The 20,259-nt window shown below is 34.5% G+C and overlaps 1 protein-coding gene across 1 annotated transcript in view; it reads left to right on the forward strand.

The window, feature by feature from the left end:
• Positions 1-16,601, forward strand: part of LOC141522435 (AP-5 complex subunit mu-1-like) — a 29,606-nt gene extending 13,005 nt beyond the window's left edge. Inside the window, exons 4-8 of the mRNA XM_074235891.1 lie at positions 9,486-9,625; positions 11,367-11,452; positions 11,542-11,660; positions 14,201-14,297; positions 16,460-16,601. Coding sequence (XP_074091992.1) covers positions 9,486-9,625; positions 11,367-11,452; positions 11,542-11,660; positions 14,201-14,297; positions 16,460-16,539 — 522 coding nt within the window. The 3' untranslated portion in view covers positions 16,540-16,601. The remainder of the gene's footprint in view (positions 1-9,485; positions 9,626-11,366; positions 11,453-11,541; positions 11,661-14,200; positions 14,298-16,459) is intronic.
• The last annotated feature ends 3,658 nt before the right edge of the window (positions 16,602-20,259 follow it).

Below are 20,259 nucleotides of genomic sequence, written 5' to 3' on the forward strand. Positions count from 1 at the left end.
ATTTTTCCTCCACCTTCCTTAATTGCTTTTCAAAGTCTTTTTTGAGCTCAATCGTAGTCTGAGTGCATTTCTATTTCTCTTGGAGGTTTTGGATATGGAAGCTTCAGTTTTGTCATCATCTGAGTATGTTTTGATCTTCCATGGGACTAAAGTAATTCTCTGTGATCAGATTCTTCTTTTTTCTGTTGTTTATTCATTTCCTCAGCCCAAGATTAATTCACAGTACTTCCAAGGCTTTGGGGGTTTGTAGGGGGGAAACACCCCACATAAGACCTCAAGGTCTTATGCTCTCTTGCCTGTGCTTTTATATGTAGATGACCACCATACTTCCCTCTGCCCTGGAGCTGTAAGGAGGGGTTCTGCTTGGCTATCTTAGTATGGAAGCCCAAACTGCAACCTGGATCTGAGTGTGGGCAAACTAGCAGAGTCCTGCCTGAGGGAGAACAGAGAAATTTTTGCTGTCTTCCCTGACCCCCTTACCATCTGTGAGTTGTGCTCTGGAGGTGAAGGCTGCTTTCTCCGGATTCTCACTGCAAGTTCTGTGGCCAGTGCTCCCTCACTCCACGCTCATTCTGGTGTAGCAGAATTCTCTCCCTGCCCCTTTAAGCTGTTCCGTGGCTGTGCTGTGAGTGGGGCTTTTTCCAACTCCTGGTCCTTGTGAAACACACCTTTCCCACAGAACTTCTAAGTTATCTTGGACTGGGAAAATGTATCACTCAGTCTTTCTGTGAGTTCCACCCCTCTGAAGTTTGGTTAGTCATAGTTTGTTGGCTTTTGGAGTTTTTGGGGGAAGGAGTTCCTGGGAAATGCTGCCTTCATGCTGCCATCTTGGCTTCTCCTCCTCAACTAACAATGTTCCTAATATTGAAGCAGTCCTGTATTCCTGGGATAAATCCTGCTTGATCATATTCTATTATCCTAGTGATAACTTGCTGTAATCACTTTGGTAAGATTTTATTTAAGATTTTTGCATCTATATTCATTAAGGAGATAGGTCTATAATTTTCTTTCTCTTTTGATTCTTCCTGGTTTAGGTATCAGCACCATATTGGCATCATAGAAAGAATTAGGTAGAGTTCCATCCTCACCTATTTTGCCAAAGAGTTTATATAGAATTGGAGCCAATTGTTCTTTAAATGTTTGATAGAATTCATTTATGAATCCTTCTGGCCCTGGAAATTTTTTCTTAGGGAGTTCAATAATGACTTGTTGAATTTCTTTTTCTGAGGTAGTTATGTATTTAATTTCCTCTTCCTTTGCCCCTTGTATCCAACCCCCCTTTCTTTCCCCTTTCCCTTTGCCTTTTCTTCCTTTTGTTAGTTCCTCTTTTTTCCCCCTCCCCCTTTCCCATTTTAACACTTGAAAAGTAAGATATTTGTCTTAACTGAGTGTGTGTGTGTGTGTGTGTGTGTATTAACTTCAGGCCTAATCTGATGAGAGCCTATATTTTTATAAATATTCATTCATTTCACTTAGATTATCAAATTTATTAGCATACAGTTGGGCAAAATAATTCCAAATTTTTACTTTAATTTCCTCCTCAGTGGTGCTGAGTTCACCTTTTTCATTTATGACACTGGCAATTTGGTTTTCTGCTTTATTTTTTTAAATCAAATTAACCAGAGGTTTATCAAATTTATTGTTTTTCATAAAACCAACTCTTGGTTTTATTTCTTAATTCAATAGTTTTCTTGCTTTCGATTTTATTTATTTCTCCTTTAAATTTTAGAATTTCTAGTTTGGTATTTAATTGGGAGTTTTTCATTTGTTCTTTTTCTAATTTTCTTAATTATATGTTTAAGTTCATTGATTTCCTCTTTCTCCATTCCTCTTTCTCCAATTTATTCATGTAAGCATTTAAAGATATAATATATCCTCTGACAACTGCCTTGGCTGTAACTCATACATTTTGGTATGTTGTCTTTATTGTCATTATCTAGGATGAAATCATTAATTCTTTCTGTAATTTGTTGTTTGATCCACTAATTCTTTAAAATGAGGTTATTCAGTTTTCAATTAGTTTTAGGTCTGTCTCTCCCTGGCCTATTATGGTATATGATTTTTAATGCATCATGATTTGAGAAGGATGTATTCACTATTGCTGCCTTTCTGCATTTGATTATTAGACTTTTATGCCCTAGTATGTGATCAATTTTTGTGTAAGTACCATGTACTGCAGAAAATAAAAGTATATTCCTTTCTTTCCCCATTCAACTTTCTCCAAAGGTCTATCATGTTTAGGTTATCTAACATTCTATTTACCTCCTTAACTTCTTACTTGTCTATTTTATGGTTAGACTTATCTAAATCTCCCATCAGTAGAGTTTTGCTGTTTATGTCTTCCTTTAACTCATTCAACTTCTCCTCTAAGAATTTGGATTCACCACTTGCTACATTCATATTTAGTATTGAAATTGCTTTATTGTCTATGGTACCTTTTTAGGAGGATATAGTTTCCTTCCATATCTCTTTTAACAAGATCTCATTTTGGAGCCCCTTTGTTTGAGATAAGGATCGCTACCCCTGCTTTTTTCACTTTAGCTGAAGCAAAATATATTTTGCTCCAACCTTTACCTTTACTCTATTTGTATCTGTGTTTCAAATGAATTTCTTGTAAACAGCATATTATAGTATTCTGGTTTTTAATCCACTCTGCTATTCACTTACGTTTTATGGGAGAGTTCATCCCATTCACATTCAAAGTTATAATTACTAACTCTTTATTGCCCTGCATGCTATCTTCCCTCTGTTTATATTTTCCGCCTTTTTTTACTTTGTCCATATTCCCCAGTATTTTGTTTCTGAATATCAACACCTTCTGTGTGTTTGCCCCTTGTATCCAACCCCTCTTTCTTTCCCCTTTCCCTTTGCCTTTTCTTCCTTTTGTTAGTTCCTCTTTTTCCCCCTCCCCCTTTCCCATTTTAACACTTGAAAAGTAAGATATTTGTCTTAACTGAGTGTGTGTGTGTGTGTGTGTGTGTGTGTGTGTGTGTATTAACTTCAGGCCTAATCTGATGAGAGTGAGATTCAGGCAGTTCTCACCTCCCTTCTTCTCCTCTATTGCAATAGGTCCTTTGACCTCTTTATGTAATGCGATTTACCCCATTCAACCTCCTCCACCCTCCCATCCCTTTACTGTCCCCCCTTTTTAAGGAAATATTGTTTTAAATCATTCTATCAGAGTCACAGACAAGTCATGAGTATCCATTACTTCTGACTAAATATATTCTCTCTAATAGTTACAGAATCTTTCTCCCAGGTGGGGATATAGCCAGTTTCATCTTATTGGATAACAGGTTTTTTTTTTTCTTTCCCCCTTTTTTAATCTTTTCATTTATCTCTTGAATCTCTTATTTGAAGTCCAGAAAAGTTGGAAGTTGCCTATTAAGCTCAATATCCATTTTTTTCCCCTGGAAGAGAAGGCTCAGTTTTGCCAGAGTGAATTCTTGGCCACATTCCAAGCTCCCTTGTTGTTCGGAATATCATGTTTTAGGACCTTAGGCCCCTTAATGTTGATGTAGTCAGGTCTCCTATATAATCTAACTGTGGCTCCTTGGCATTTAAATTATTTCTTTCTGGCTGCTTGCAGGATTTTCTCTTTTATCTGATAGTTCTGGGCTGTGGCCACAATATTTCTTGTTGTTTTTAGTTTGGGATCCCTTTCAGGAAGGGATCCTTTCAATAACAATTTCCCCTCTGATTCCCTGATATCAGGGCAATTCTCCTTCACTATATCCAGAAGTATGGAGACCAAGTTTTTTTCTTCCACAATGTTTTCAGGAAGCCCAGTGATTCTTAAATTGTCTCTTCTAAATCTATTTTCCAGGTCAATTGTTTTGCCAATGAAGTATTTTACATTTTCTTCTATTTTTTCTCTTGCTGCTGAACTTTGTGGGTAATACATGGAAATGCTGATGATTTATGTGGGTTATTTTGAATTGTACAACTTTGCAAAAGTTGCGATTCATTTCTTTTTTTTCTCTTATTGCTATTGTTAATGTTTCTAATATAATATTGACTAATAGAGCTGATAATGGGCATCCTTGTTTCACCCTGATTTTACTGGGAAGGCATCTAACTTACATTACAGATAATGTTTACTGATGGTTTTAGATAAATATTACCTTATCATTTTAAGGCAACCTCCATTTATTCCTTTGCTCTCTAGTATTTTTTAATACGAATAGGTATGGTATTTTGTTAAAGGCTTTTCCTGCATCTTTTGAGATAATTATGATTTTTGTTGGTTTTGTTATTGTTATGTTCAGTTATACTGATAGTTTTTCTAATATTGAACTAATCTTGCATTCTTGTTATAAATTTCACCTGGTCACAGTGCATGATCCTTGGGATATGTTTCTGAAATTTCTTTGCTAGTATTTTATAATTTTTGCATCAATAGTCATTAGAGAAATTGGGCTATAATTTTTTTCTCTTTCTTCCTTGTTATAGGTGTTAATGCTGTATTTATGCCATAAAAGGAATTTGGTAGGATTCCTTTCCCTCTTTTTTTCATATATTCTACAAGTATTGTCATTAATTGTTCTTAGAATTCTCTTTTGAATTCATTTGATTCTAGGGATTTTTTCTTAGAAAGTTTATTCATTGTTCAATTTCTTTTTTGTAAGATTGGGTTATTTAAGTATTTTGTTTTTCCTTCTCTTAGTCTGGATAATTTGTATTTTTTTAGATATTCATCCATTTCATTTAGATTGTCATAAATTAGTTGGACAGAATAGGACCCGACAATTTTCTTAATTTCTTTCTTTCATTTTTTGTACTAGTAATTTGGTTTTCTTCTTTCTTTTTATAATCAAATTAACTAGTGCCTTAACTATTTTATTTTTTGAATCAGTTTCTAGTTTTATTTATTTGTTTTCATACTTTCAATTTTATTAATCTCTCTCCTTTGATTTTCAGGATTTCCAATTTGAAATTTAATTGGGCATTTTTAATTTCTTCCTTTTATAATTTTTTTAATTGCATGTTCAATTCATTGGTCTGTTTTTTTTCCTTTAATGATGTAGGCAAATAAAGATATTAATTTTCCCCTGAGTACTTCTTTGACTGCTTCCCATAAATTTTGGTATAGTGTCTCATTGTCATTTTCTTTACTGAAATTATCAGTTGTTTCTCTAATTTATTTTTTGACTCATTGTTTTTTAGGATTAGATTATTTCAAATTAATTTTTAATCTCTTCTCAATGCTATTGAATGTAATTTTTATTGCATTATGATCTGAAAAGAATTTATGCATTTCCACATTTGATTGTGAGTTTTTTTATATCCTGATTCATGGTCAGTTTTTGTGTCTGTGTCATATAATATATTCCTTTTTTTTCCTCATTCCATTTTTTTTCAGAGATCTAAGTTTTCCAGAATTTTCTTCATTTTTTAACTTCTTTATTCTTTATTTTTTGGTTAGATTTATCTGGTTCTCAGAGGGGAAAGTTGAGATCCTCCACTAGTATAGTTTTATTAACTCTTTCCTTCGAAACTCATTCAGCTTCAGAATTTTAGATGCTATACCATTTGGTGCATATATGTTTATTATTGATATGACTTTATTGCTTATGATATCTTTCAGCAAGATATGGTTTCTTTATAAAGATTTTTCAATTATATACATTTTTTGTTTGTGCTTTGTTTGAAATCATGATTGCCATTCTTGCTTTCTTTGCTTTAGCTGAAACATAATAGATTATGCTCTGGCCCCTTACCTTTATCTTGTGTCTGACTCTCTGCTTTAAATGTATTTCTTATAAACAACATATTTAGAAATCTGGTTTTTAATCTATTCTGTTAACCACTTTTGTTTTTTGGGTGAATTCATTCCATTCACATTTATAGTTATAACTGCTATTTTTCACTGTTTATCCTCCTCTCTCTCAGCCACAACCCTTCCTCACAAATGTTTTATTTCTGATCATAGACTTTCCCAGTATACCCTCCTTTTTATCAATCCCTCCCCCCCCCCCTTCTATTATCCCTGTTCCTTTTTTCTTCCTTAGAGGGTAAGAGAGTTCTAAATCCAGCTGAGTGTTCCTTCTTTGAACAAATTTTGATGAGAATGAGATTTAAACTTGGTCTGAACACTGCCTCTCCCATCTTCTTTAATTTATCTTTCTGCCTCTTTTAAGTAGGACAAGGGGCAGCTAGGTGGCGTAGTGGATAAAGCACCGGCCTTGGAGTCAGGAGTACCTGGATTCAAATCCAGTCTCAGAGACTTAATAATTACCTAGCTGTGTGGCCTTGGGCAAGCCACTTAACCCCATTTGCCTTACAAAAACCTAAAAAAAAAAGTCTCTTTTAAGTAGGACAGTTTACTCCATTCAGTCTCCCTTCTCCTCCTTCCAGTGCAGTTTTCTTTCTTATCCCTTTATTTTGTTTTTTGTTCTATGATCCCATCAATGTCATTTTATATCTATAGCCTCTGTCTATATATATTCCTTCTGATTGCTCTTATATTAATAAAATTGTTTAGTTACAGATATTATCTTGCCACAAAGAAATTTAAACAATTTAACTTTATTGAAATTTTTGTGTTTCTTTTTATGTTTCTCTTGAGTCTTGTATATGGAGTCAAATTTTTTATTCAATTCTGATCTTCAATTAAAAATGCTTAAAAGTATTCTATTTCATTAAATGTCCATTTTTTTTTGCCTGAAAGATTATATTTTGTTTTGCTTGGTAAAGTGATACTTGATTATAATCCTAACCCCTTTACCTTCCAGCATAATATATTTAATGTGGAAGCTGTCAAATTCTGTGTAATCGTCACTAGCTCCTCAATATTTGAGTTGTTTCTTTTTGGCTGCTTATAATATTTTTCCCTCTGATCTTTGGGCTTTGGAATTTGGTTGTGATGATCCTTGGAACTGTAATTTTGAGGTCTCTTTCAGGCGGTAATCAATGGATTCTTTCAAATTCTATTTTGCCCTCTGATTCTAATATATCAGCGTAGTTTTCTTTGATAATTTCTTGAAAGCTGTTATCAAGACTATTTTTTTTAAATCATGGCATTGTTTCTTGATGTTTCACAGAATCATTATTTTCCATTTGTTCAATTCTAATTTTTGAGGGATTTTTTTCAGTGAACTCTTGTACTTCTTTTTCATTTGACTAATTCTGTTTTTAGAGAATTAATTTCCTTAGTAAATTTTTGTATTTCTTTTCCTATGCTATTTTTTTCATCATTTTCTTGCATTACTCTCATTTTCCCCCCAATTCATTTTTTCTACTTCTCTAATTTGCTTTTTAAAATTCTTCTAGGAATTATTTTGGGGCCTGAGACCAAATTACATTTTTTCATTGTGGCTTCATTGTAGCCATTTTGACACTATTGTCCTCTTCTAAGTTTCTCCCTTGATCCTTTTTATCACCATAGGAATTTTCCTGAGTCAAACTTGGTGTTTGTTTTTTTTTTTTTTTTGCTTGTTTTTCCCTGTCTTTTTGTGACCTACTGTTTTGTATAATGAGAGTTGGGCTATGGTTCTGTATTGTCTCAAGCTTTTTGTTTCTGGGACCCTTGGCTTTCACCAGGCTTTAGGGCTTAATTGCTTGCTTTCTTTGGAGAGTAGGCTTCTTTTCTGGCTTTTACTGGTGGGGGGGGGCAGAGGGGGTTGGGGGGGGACTTCTTGTTGGCCTCTCCTGGGTGTGGGGTTTAGCTGTTGGGTTGTTTTGGGGTGGGGCCTTACTGCAGAGTTGCTAAGTTAACGGTCCTCCTGGCTCTGGAAGAGGGATCATGTAATAGCTCCCTGAAGTGGGACCCTGCTACTGGATTGCCCTGGATACAGGGCCTCTAAGTCAGGAGGACTTGCTAGAGTAATTTTGCTGCTGATCTGCCTGAGGGGTGGGCCTTGCCGCTGGGTTGCTATGGAAACAGGATCTCTGCTGATAAACCCCCAGAGTAATATCTTGCCATTGGCCAACTTTGGGTGGGGCTTTAACACTGTTCAGTAATAGGGTGATTTGTGCTGGGATTGGGGTCACTGGGATGAGCACTTGCTGGTTGGTATATTGCATGGCCCCTGCTATGGGCCTAACTTTTACTGCTCTTGGACAGCCCTCCCCACCCACCCCAGTGAGACAGACTTTTCCTGTTGGGCTGGTAAGCTGATTCCTTGCAGTTCCAGGGCAGTTTTTCTAATTGTTCAGAGAGGAATTTGGGAAGGTTTCAGGATGTTCCTTCCTCACTTCATCTGTGACACAGAAGTCTTTTAACAAATATTCTGAATAACATATTGTGCTGGGTACTGAGCTTAGGAAAAGATATGTCTAGGACAAGGACCAGACTATTCAAATCCATTACTGGTGAAAAAACTCACAGCAAATACACTGTTCTTTGTTATCATAGCTATATTCAATGCCTTCAACAAGTATGAACACAGCATTGTTCATTCTGCTCTGATATAAATAATTTAACTTAAAAAAGCCAAGACTAAAGTGGAGGGTACATGATTTTTTGTTCACAGGTGATTGTGCACACAATACAACCTCAAAAGCTGAGTTGCAACAAAGTGTCAGTTCTCTGCTGCTTGTGCTATTTTAGTCTAACAATTAACACTAAGAAAAATCAGATTCTCCACCATCCCACGTCATACCATCCACACATGGAACCATCAATTATAGCAGTTGGAGAAATTTCGAATATTGTAGATAAGTTCACTCACTTGGTAGTATGATTTCAAGGAATGTTCATATATAGAACCTATGTCATAGGTGATGAGGTTGATTCATGCATTGCCAGAGCTAGTTCAGTGCTACAAAGGAAAGTATGGGGGTGGGGGAGTTGTATTAGATTGCCTACCAAATTGAAGATCTACAGAACTATTATACTAACCTCATTGTCTTATGCCTTTGAAACCTGGAGAGTATACCTGCTTCATACCAGGAAACGGAAGATTCTGAAGATCACCTTGCAAGATAAGATACTGGATACTAAGATCTTTTCTTGTACTAAACTGTTCAAATTCTTCTGCACAGGATACAACCATGGGCTGACCAAGTTGTTCACATAGCAAATATATTTTCCTAAAAAACTATTTTATAGAGAACTTACTCAATGAAGGTGCTCACATGGACATCAAAAGAAGGGGTACAAGGATACTTCCAAGGTCTCTCTGAAAACCTTTGGAATCAATAGTGTGGCATGGGAAATAGTGGCACAGAACCATACTACATAGCATGTTTGACCTCATCAAAGAAGAACCTGTGTACTCTATGAGCAAAGCATAATTGAAGTATCTCAAAAGAAACATGAGAGTGCAAATTTAGTGACATCTCCACTACAAATGTTCAAATGGGCTATTTGTACTCAGTCTAGGGTAGAGCCTTCTGAGCTTTTATTAGTCTGATCAAACCACAGTCAGACAACACTATATCCCTTTGCTCCATCATAGTGATGTCATTTTGTTCCTCTTTGTGAATGAAAGACAACCAGGAACTATACTAAACTATTTAATTTTTCTAACGTTTGTTTTTAGGTGCCTGTCCCACCAATTTTGGGATTTTACCAACTGAAGGAAGAAGATTCACAGTTAAAAATAACTGTCCATTTAAAACTTCACGAAAGTGTGAAAAATTGTTTTGAGTACTGTGAAGCTCGTATACCATTTTATAACAGGTGGGAACAATTTAGTCACATAGTTCTCTATTTTTGCAGTATTCTCTTTAAAGGATGTTCAGGCAAGTAAGAATTTTCATGGTAATATAATGATGGTTCTTAAACTATAATTATAAAATTACAGAATCACAGATTTTGAGAATTGGAAGTGACTCTAGAAGCTCATCTAATCCAATCTATAGCCAAAACCAGCTTTTTAACATACCTGACAGGAATTCATCAGTCTCTGAATACCTCCAAAGGGGGGAACCCACCACTTATCCAAATTGCCCATTCCACTGTTTAGATACCTCTATTGATAGGAATTTTTGCCTCTTTGCTATTTCTCTCCATGCTCCTAACTCTGTCCTCTGAAACCAAACAGAACAAGTCCAATTCCTCCTTCATAGAACAGCCCTTCTTCTCTTCTTTATGTATGTTGTGCCTCCAATGCAAATAGTGTCCACTGATTGCTTTTGATGACTCATAAAGTTCACAGTTCCAGAAAGATTAATCTTTTCTTCTGACTAAACTTCCCTAATACCTGACCTCACATTTTCTGGATTCAAGGCCCTTTGCCATCCTAACTGCCCTCTTTTGGATGCTCTCCAGCCTTATATGGCTCTCCAGACAATGTCCTTATAAACTGTAACTACCCAAAATAAACCCAATACTTCATTTGAAGCGTGACAAAGGCAGAGTGCAACGAGACTCTCAAATTCTAATGAGTCTCTTAATGCTACTAGGATATTAGCTTTTCTAACTGGTGTATCTCATGCTGGCTCATATTGAACTTGAGTCCACTAAGCTACCCAGATCTTTTTTCAGAACAACTGCTCTATAATCATATCTTTCTCATCTGATGCTTGAAATTTGATCTTTTTTGTATATTTAATTGTAAGACTTTGTATATTTATCTCTATTGAGTGTCATCTTACTAGATCCCAACTTTCTGATTCGAGTATTATCTGTCACTACTGATTTTGTGCTATCTTCAAATTTGATAGAAATGCCAAGAATACTTTTATTCAAGTCGTTGATGAAAATGGTAAACACAGATTCATATTTTTGGCTTTAATCTATTTCTCTATTTTTCCTGATTGTGGATGCCAAGCACTAATAGATATAAGCTGTAACATCTGACTGTTTGCAGAGCATACTCTGTCTTCTAGTAATCCTTATATACATGTCTGACCTTGCTATCAACTAACCATCTGATGAATTAAACTGATTAGTTTTCAAGATCACTTCCTGCCATTTTCTGTTTTAAAAGTTTTTTCTGAAATATAGTTCTTCTCAAAATGACCTGATTAGTCAAATCATTATTATACATTACTGTGTATACTTTTATTTGGGGTTTCAGTTGTTTTAAAAATCAAAGAATGTATGAAATATTTGGAAGACAGTGGATACTTTATTTAAACAAATTAAAAATGATATATCCACCTATAAGTCATCATTAGACCCCCAATGTCCATTCATAAATTATAGTCATCTAGTTTGACACCATCATTTTACAGATGAGAAAATTACATCTCATAGAGACTAAGTAAACTGCCCTATGTCATAAAGATAATGAATGAACCATACAAAGTTAGGTCTTCTAATTTAAAACCCAGGTTATGCTTCATTTGGAAGGCAAACAAGTTAGAAATTTGAGTTTGTGTTGTCCTTAAGAATCAATATGAATTTTTTTGCTTATTTTTCCTATGAACAGTTCATAACCTTATTTACATAACTTTTTAAAACTTTGCATTTTCAGAGGTCCAATCACACATTTAGAATACAAAGTTAACTTTGGCCAGGTGGAAGTATTACGAGAGAAAAGTTTATTAATTTGGGTTATAGGTGAGTTGCTTTTTTCTTTTTTCCTGTTTTGTATATTGCAGGTACATGTTAATCTAGAATTATTGATTGATGAAATTTCTATTTTTCAGGGCAAAAGTTCCCCAAATCACTGGAAATTAATCTTTCTGGAACTGTGAACTTTAATACTATGAGTCATCAAAAGCAACCAGTTGACACTATTTGCATTGGAGGTACAACATATGTAAAAGTAAGTTATTGAATATATTTATATTTGAGTAAGCTATTTTAAAAACCTCTCAACAAGAAAGACATAAAAAACACTAAGAAATTAAAAACAAAGAGATTATTAGAGCTAGAGAAGGAAATAGCAAACCACTCCAGTATCTTTGCCAAGAAAACTCCAACTGGGGGACAGGGAGGAACATGAGGAACAAGGAAGAGGAATAAAGGATATTATCATGAAATTGAATGAAGGGGCAGCTAGGTGGCGCAATGGATAGAGCGCTGGCCCTGGAGTCAGGAGTAACTGGGTTCAAATCTGGCCTCAGACACTTAATAATTACCTAGCTGTGTGGCCTTGGGCAAGCCACTAAACCCCACTGCCTTGCAAAAAGCTTTAAAAAAAAATTGAATGATAGGGAAGCTAGGTGGCACAGTGGATAGAGCACCTTTCCTGGACTCAGGAGTACCTGATTTCAAATCCAGCCTCAGACACATAATAATTGGCTAGATGTGAGAGCTTGGGCAAGTCACTTAACCCCATTGCCTTAAATTTAAAAAAAAATTAAAAAGAAAACCCCAACTGGAGTCATGAATTGCCAGAGACAACAGAACTCAACAACAACAAACCATAAGTCAGTTCCACAGTTTTTCGGCGAGTAGCTTTTCATAGCATGCTACCTTTTAGGGCACAATATGATAAATGATGTTCTTATGATGATAGATCATTCAAAAATGTAGAATGATATTTAATATGTGGTGTTTCTCCCTCCACATCATCTCTCATGTACATCCCCTTCCTTTCAAACCATCCTTTATGGCCCTTCATCATCTCTCCTAGATTGAGAGTCACCTTCTGATAAATCTCCCTGCATCTTGTCTCACTGGACTACAGAACATCCTCTACTTAACTTTCAAAGTGATTTTCCATAAGAAGTACAGCAGATTTTCCTAAAGTAAGGCTCAAAGTGAGAGCTTAATCTATGCCTGTTGACTAACTTTGTGATTCTCCCTGGTAGTTTTTTACCTACCAGTTATCAAGTCCTTTGTTTGGCATACCTGACCTTTGACCTTTCACTCCCATTGTTGAGGTTTCCAGTCCATTCACGTTGACCTTTTGTTGTTCCTCCCACATAATATTCCATCTCCCATCTCCATACCTTTGCACTGGCTGTCACCCTATCCTTGCTCCTCCCTTCACCTCTCACCCCTGCACCCACATGCCAGGAATACTTTCCCTTCTCACCTCTTAGTTTCCAAGGCCTGCCTCAAGATTCAGCACCAATCCCACCATCTGCAGAATGCTTTCTCCCCCCCCCCCCCCCCCCCCCACCACTGCCTTCCCCTCTGATAGCTTTTTTTCATCTACTCCATATATATCTTGTATATAATTTATATATAATATATAGACACACACATATATATTTTTCTACCATTGGAATTTTCTACCATAAGCTCCTTAAGACTTGGGGTTTTTTTGCCTTTCTTTATACCCCCAACACTAGCACAGTGCCTACTCAGCACTTGCTTGACTGATATTTCATCAAAAGTTGTACCTTCAGAGAGCAAAGATCTAATCTGCCTTAGCTAGCTGATAAAGCTGGAAATATGAGCCCAGTACTAGACCATATGTCTGCTGATGGAGTAGTGGAGCCTGGAGTCAGGAAGACCTGAGTTCAAAAGTGGTCTCAGACATTTTCTAACTGGGACCCTGGGCAAGTAACTTAGCCTTTTTGTTTTGCCTCAGATTCTGCACTTTGTAAAATAGGGATAACAAAACCACAGAGTCATTTTTAGGATCAGATGAGATCATTTTTGTAAAAGGCTTAGGTGCTACTAAATGCTTACTTCCTAATCTTCCCCTTTCACCTTCCATCTCTGGACTGACCTAGCTAAATTTGAAGATTTTTTATCACTAGAAGGTTGGCCAACATGTCACAGGTTTTGTTTAGCCACATCAGCAGGTAAAAGGCTTGGAATCAGTGTTGGTTGGCAGAATATCCATACCTTTGACACTGAATTTGAAATATCCTATGTCTAAAATTATTGGACATTTAAAAAAATAAATTAGAACACACACACACACACACACACACACACACACACACACGCACACACACACACACACACACAATCTTTTTCTTTCACTATATGACCAGCCACCTCCTTCTTTTCAACCATATATTTCTACAGAACTCTTACATTTCAGGAACACTTATAAATATATGTTAGTCTGCTTAAATTTATCATAATTATTTATACTATATCCTGGTTTTTATGCTGATATTTGTGAAGTAAAATATGTGAGATAAACTCTGGGATTGTGGGTAAAGAAACTATGTGATATTGTAGAGGCAGCTAGGTGGCACATTGGATAGAGCACCGGCCCTGGAGTCAAGAGTACCTGAGTTCAAATCCAGCCTCAAACACTTAATAATTACCTAACTGTGTGGCCTTGGATAAGTCACTTAACCCCATTGCCTTGCAAAAACAAAAAGAAAAATACCTATGTTACATTGTATACTTAATGAATTGACCTGAATTTAGAAACAATTTTGTTTTTTCCAGCTTTATTTTAGGATCCCAGATTACACACACACCGGGTGTTATGCAGATCAGCATTCAGTTCAAGTGTTTGCATCAGGAAAACCAAAAATAACTACATGTAAGTTCCCTAATTTTTAAAGTGAACTGAAGAGAGTATTATTAAAAATTTCATATAGAGTTCATATATTATGATGCAGTCCAAGTATATTAAATGTAGGTAGTTTGGAATAACTTCCTAGGACACATCTGTTCTTGTCTAGTGCATCTTATTCTAATCTTTGCCTTCTTATGACTTAAAAGCAACCCACCTAAACTGTATGTCTAAAAATAGAAAGAGCCATGAGAGGTTCATCTGGATCCAAAACTAGATTTCTTTATTTCTTAATAAGCAGTAAATAGAGATTTTTTAACTAAGTAATTACTACTTTAATAATATGAATGGGTTTTTTTTACCTTTAAGAAAATATCTAAGCTAATCACTATCTACTGAGCACCTAGTATATCAGGCAAATACTAAATACAAATATATGATTTATAATCACAAAGCCACTGTTCAACAACTGTAAAATGATAATACAGGTTAAACACTGAAATGACATAGAATAAAAAAGTAGTGACTTGAATCCAATTGTGCAGAATGTATATTACATATTTTGAAAGAAAAGAATTTTTATTTTTAATTTTTACATGGGTTTTTTTTAAGTTGGTGGATAGAAATCCTGGGGTAGCAGGGAAAAGAAACAAGACCAAAGGAAATGAAATCATCACTTGAGAGTTCTAAGGGAGATTCTTGAATAGAGTTAAAAAATTTCAAAAAACTGGAAGATGATGAGAATAGGGAATTGGGCACCTCATGAACAAGAGTGAATTTGTCTCCTTTACTTGGTTGGCTCTGATTTCTTTCTACATTACCTCCATCTCTTGTTTTTTCTCTCCATCTTTTCTTAAAGATGTGTTTCCTTTATCCCTAAAAATCTCTGCTTCAGGATATGATTAAAGTGCTACCACAAAGCCTCTCTTCACTCTCAGGCTGCTTCCCTCCCCAGAGGTGTGCATATTTCATATATGTACATCTTGTCATTCCTATTCAGTAGTGAGCTCTGGGAGGGCAGGGATTGGTTTTTTTGCCTTTTTTTTTTTGTATCCTCAATTCTTAGCTCATAGTAGTAGGCAGTAGTAGGCACTGCATTGAAATGAATTGTTTCACTTTTGTCTTTATTAGCCAGTACACATAGTAAGCCTTTAATAAGTGTTTATTTTTTAATTGATTTCAGATAAAGTTGACCATGAAGTATACTGGAGTTTTTTTATTTTGTTAAGAGATAAGTCATGGATGCTAAGAAAAACCATTGTGGAAGGCATTAGTGATAGCTAACAAATAGCATTTAAGATTTTACTGCTCCTGAGAATAAATTGGGTCCAGTTGACTTCATGGCTAAAACATTTTAACCATTCATTGTTAAAAAATTTGAAATAAATTGAAAAATAATTTTCAGATATATATTCTGAAATTTGGTCACCAGTTTAACACACGCCTGTCATAATATCGGAGCCAGTTTTAAAGGGCCAATTTCCTTCCACTATTAGTTTCTAAACACCTGACATACTGGTAAAAGTTATTATTCATTCTTTGACCATTATGGGCTATATTCAGCCATATTAGAATATTCAAAAATTACAACATAGTTAGGAGAGCAGTACTCTTTTTTACAATGTTCCAAACTGTGGTGTTCTCCTTTTAGAGGGAATGAAGAACAGTGTTCTAAGTTAATTGTAGAAGGATTAAATTTAAATTTTACTAGGGAACCAGCAAAGGGAACCCATATGAGTAACTTTATGACAAGTAATCAGGAGAGATTATTTTCACTGGAATATTTTAAGTGAACAAGAAAGTATCAAGGTCAGAATAAAGGATACTAATCAAGAAGTTGCTGTATAGAAATAGAAATGATTCAAGTGTAAGTATTTTGCTATAAGGGAAAAGGACTAGAAGTAGAATATATATGCTAAAGAAAGTGGCAGAATTTGGCATAGCTAATGTAGGGAATATTTGAATTATACTTTATATTATAAAGTAAAAATAAGCAAATTAATCAGTGGGTATTAAAATTGGTTAAAACTTCTATTGCTTATTGATATTGAAAAATGAAATTCATATGCATGAATATTGTTGAAATTACTTTCAAATGCTACAGATATCATTTTTAAAGTCAAAACTTCATAAAAGAACTTGTGCTTTAAAAAAAAAAATGTATAACTTTACTCTTGTTTCCTTTTTAGGCCGTGAATTGATTTCATCTGATTACTACATCTGGAATTCCAAAGCTCCTGCACCAGTAGCATATAAATCATTTCTGTAATTTTCTAATATTTAAAAAAGAGAAAAATTTCAGTCAGGGTAATATACTGTGGTTAAAATAAAGTTATTGTCTCTTTTTAATGTATACAGTGGGAATGAATCGTGGATCTATTTCTTTTTAAAATGGCAATGTGATTAGTCTTATGTGTTTTAAAAGAAAACATTTTAAAAGCTGATTTTCTACTCTGTTGCCTTTTCATAGTTTCCTTGAGCAAATTAAAGCACACAATGGAAAAGAATATGATTTAATAGAAAGAGCCTGAGTTTTAAAGCCAGAAAGCCAGGGTACAAATCCCAACAACTCTGCTACAAATAGGACATTGGACAAGTCACTTAATTTCTCTCTGAAAGTTGGACTCAAATGTCTATAGCAGTGATTTTTAGGCTGTATATTTTAGTACCTTACACAGCCTTTTAGTAAATGTAAACTAATGTTAGTAGAAGTGGCTGCATAAGAAACAATGACTTTCCTAAAAATCTAGACTTGGAAATAAGGGAATTGTTTTAATGTGAAATTTTTGATATTAGTCAGAACTTTCCAACTTATAAGAAACTGCATAATTCGATTGAAGATGTTATCTTTGTTCTCTATGACTACTGTTTAAGTGTGCTATCTTCTAACAGTTTATTCTTTAGAATAACATTAAGTATATTTAAAGGACAATAAAAGGCCCTCTTTATAAAAAGGCCTTGATAACCTGCTGCTTTTCTGTCTTAATTTTTAAAAATGAATTTTAACGTGTTTCTTTTATGTATTTTACTACATTCAAGAATTTAGTTATGAATGAATTCATGCGAAAAAGTTAAAAAGCATACTCTATACATAAAGTATCATTTAACATTTCAGTTATATATTGCATATTTTTAAATCTTTTTCTAAGATTTTCATGGATCTTTTTTTTTTTCAGAATCCACCATTTCTGTTCTTCCCATGATTTTTCTTTCTCTGTTCTCTGTCAACTTCCATTTTCTTGGCAACTAATAGTATTGCTGACTTTAGGTGAGAATTTAGCTTAAGTCTTAAGTATTTTTTATGTTTATGTCTTTTTTAAAGCTGAATTTCAAAAATAGCATAATACTGCTTTTAAAACAACAGATTACTAATTCCAAACATTTATGATGCTTTGCTTTTCGAAGACTAATAAACTTGAAAAAATCTACCTCTTTTGAAGAAGAGGAGTGGAATGGCTTGAGGGTAGAAGGGAACCTCAAGATTTAAAATAACTATTTCTTCAGTATTGTCACTGATATTACCCCATTAGCAGTGACACCTACGGGCCTTTTTAGAAGAGAAAAAGCAGCATTTTCCATACAATAAGTTTGAATTCTCTTACACTGAAGGAATATCATTGTTTAGATCATCTCCAAATTAAGACCAACTATGATCAGCATCAAAAACTAAACCATCTAAAAGGCTTTACTGGTTTTCATTCAACTACCCAATTTTATAAGTTCAGTAAAGAGAGTTAAATGAGATTCAAACACATTGGTGAGAAATTTTTATATAATCAGTCTCTTTTTAGAAAACTTTAAATAGAAACCATGATTTTCTAGTTTGAAACCAATTCTAGAAACCTAAATGAAAATATAAAGAATATTAAAAATATGTGAGGAAGGAAATGTGATACTATCAATTGTCTTTCCTAACACTACAGAACTAAACCAATTCCTATTTTCATCCCATTGAGATCAGCTGAGTACACTGATACGTTTGATTTTGTCTAGAAACTTGTCACTTCAGGATAATTTCTGAAGACAAAGTCTATTTCCCATTTTGTAGGTAACCTGTTTAATGTTTTCCCTGTGTCTGGGAACTCCTTAGTGTAATTAGCGACCTTTGAACTCCACAACTAATCCTGAGCTATTTTGTATTCCTTACTCATCTTTAAGGCTGGACCTTTCTTTTCTTTAGAGTCCCTTCCACAATTAAAGAAGAAACAGCTGCATTTCAAAGGGATTCCGATTCTAGAAGCTTAATCGTGATTGACATGTTCTTATTCTAAGCTATAAGAGGCTCTAAGAGTCCTTTCTTGGGTTAAAACTTCAATCATTTTCTAAAAAATTATCTCAATATGGATTTTATTCATTTTCTTTGATAACTATTCTTTGCATTTTTTTTTAAACTTGAAAGATGCTTTGGATTTCCAATGAATACAAGAATTGCTTTCAATGAAAGACTGAATCATATTGGACCTAGTCTAGATATAAAAGTAACTAAATTACTTTTAGTGTTAAAATATGAATATGAAATCTGATATGTGCTATATTATATAGTTAGTTTCTTCAGGGTACCTAACAGTTAAGAAAATGTCCATTTGAAAAAAATAGGACATTGATCATTTAACTTGTCTTTTTAATCTCAAAATATATTTTTTTAAAAATTTCTTAGGCTAATATATGTTCCAACCTTGGGCAGATGAATGCATCAACTAATGTATATTTTGGTCTTTTAATATCTAATATGATTATCTTCTTCACCTGTTGTAGGCAACTTTGTCAAAGAACCTTATGAGAATTATTTCCAGATAATGCCTGTTGAAACATTATTATAATTCCATTATTATAGATGCCAGACAGTCTTAAAATTTTAAAGCTGTTTATAATAGTTGTGGTTTCCTATGTTTTCAAATAAAATTTCAAAGTAAAGTTTATACTTCTCCTATTTTTTTTCAATTAAAGACCTCATAGTGCTTTATAGACAGCCATAGAACCTCACCTTTTAGGGGGAAGGTAGATAAGTAGGATGATCATGAAGAGCTTGCAGGGACTGCTGCCAGAACACAACAGTTGTTTCTAAGACAAAGGTCAAAGAGGGGGTGTTAATAAACAGTCCTCAGGTTTAAGGGACTTTTTTAAGGATTACATCTTAAATTCCAACAAATCAGATTTAGGAGTTACTACTGAAAGTGAAATTGATCCATCCCTCATCCAAACTTTGCAATACTTTCCTGTTCTGACATCATTTAGATAGTTAGCTGTATTATCAGATTAGAAACTATTGTACAGGGTTGCTGAAAGGAAAAGGAGGCAAAAAGCTAAACATGGGATGAATTCTGAACCTTTTAACCTGGCTGAAGTACGTGGTCCCTGTTATGCAAATACCTTCAATCCTCTGCTAAGTTCGGTGGAAATAATTTTCTTGAATGACAGGTTTATTCAGCAAGGATTCAGTTGGTGATTAATCCCCCTTTGATCTAGGGTATTTCACTTAACTACCAGTTACCTCATTCTGACAAAGTGCAACTGAGATTAGGGAGATCACTAGAACACTACCAGGGTGTGCGTTTATTCTTCATAACCTTTTAAAGCAAGGGCCAAGAATGCAATTTATTTTCCGTATTTGAAGTTGTAAAGTCCTGTCTACTAAGTTGGAAAGTCAATTGAATACCAAATGAAGTTTATTTCTTACTCAATGGAATAAACATTTCCCTTTGCTGGAAGTGTAAATTCTTAAAAAGATATTCCAAATACAATTTAAAATGTTGTTTTACATATACATATGAAGAATGGGACCCCCAAAGAATCAAAGGAATGAACCATTACTTTAGATGAGGAAAATGCTTCTCTTTAGAGAAGTTGCACTGTCATTTCTTTTCTTGCAGATTAGTAACACGTGATATGTTGTCAGGAGATGTAGCTTGGAAAGAAATATTTATAGTATAAAATTACCCACCTTAATATTTACTGGATTTCATTTTATCTTGGGGAAGGAGAAAGGGGA

Source organism: Macrotis lagotis, chromosome 4, assembly GCF_037893015.1.
Source record: "Macrotis lagotis isolate mMagLag1 chromosome 4, bilby.v1.9.chrom.fasta, whole genome shotgun sequence".
NCBI classification, from domain to species: Eukaryota; Metazoa; Chordata; class Mammalia; order Peramelemorphia; family Peramelidae; genus Macrotis; species Macrotis lagotis.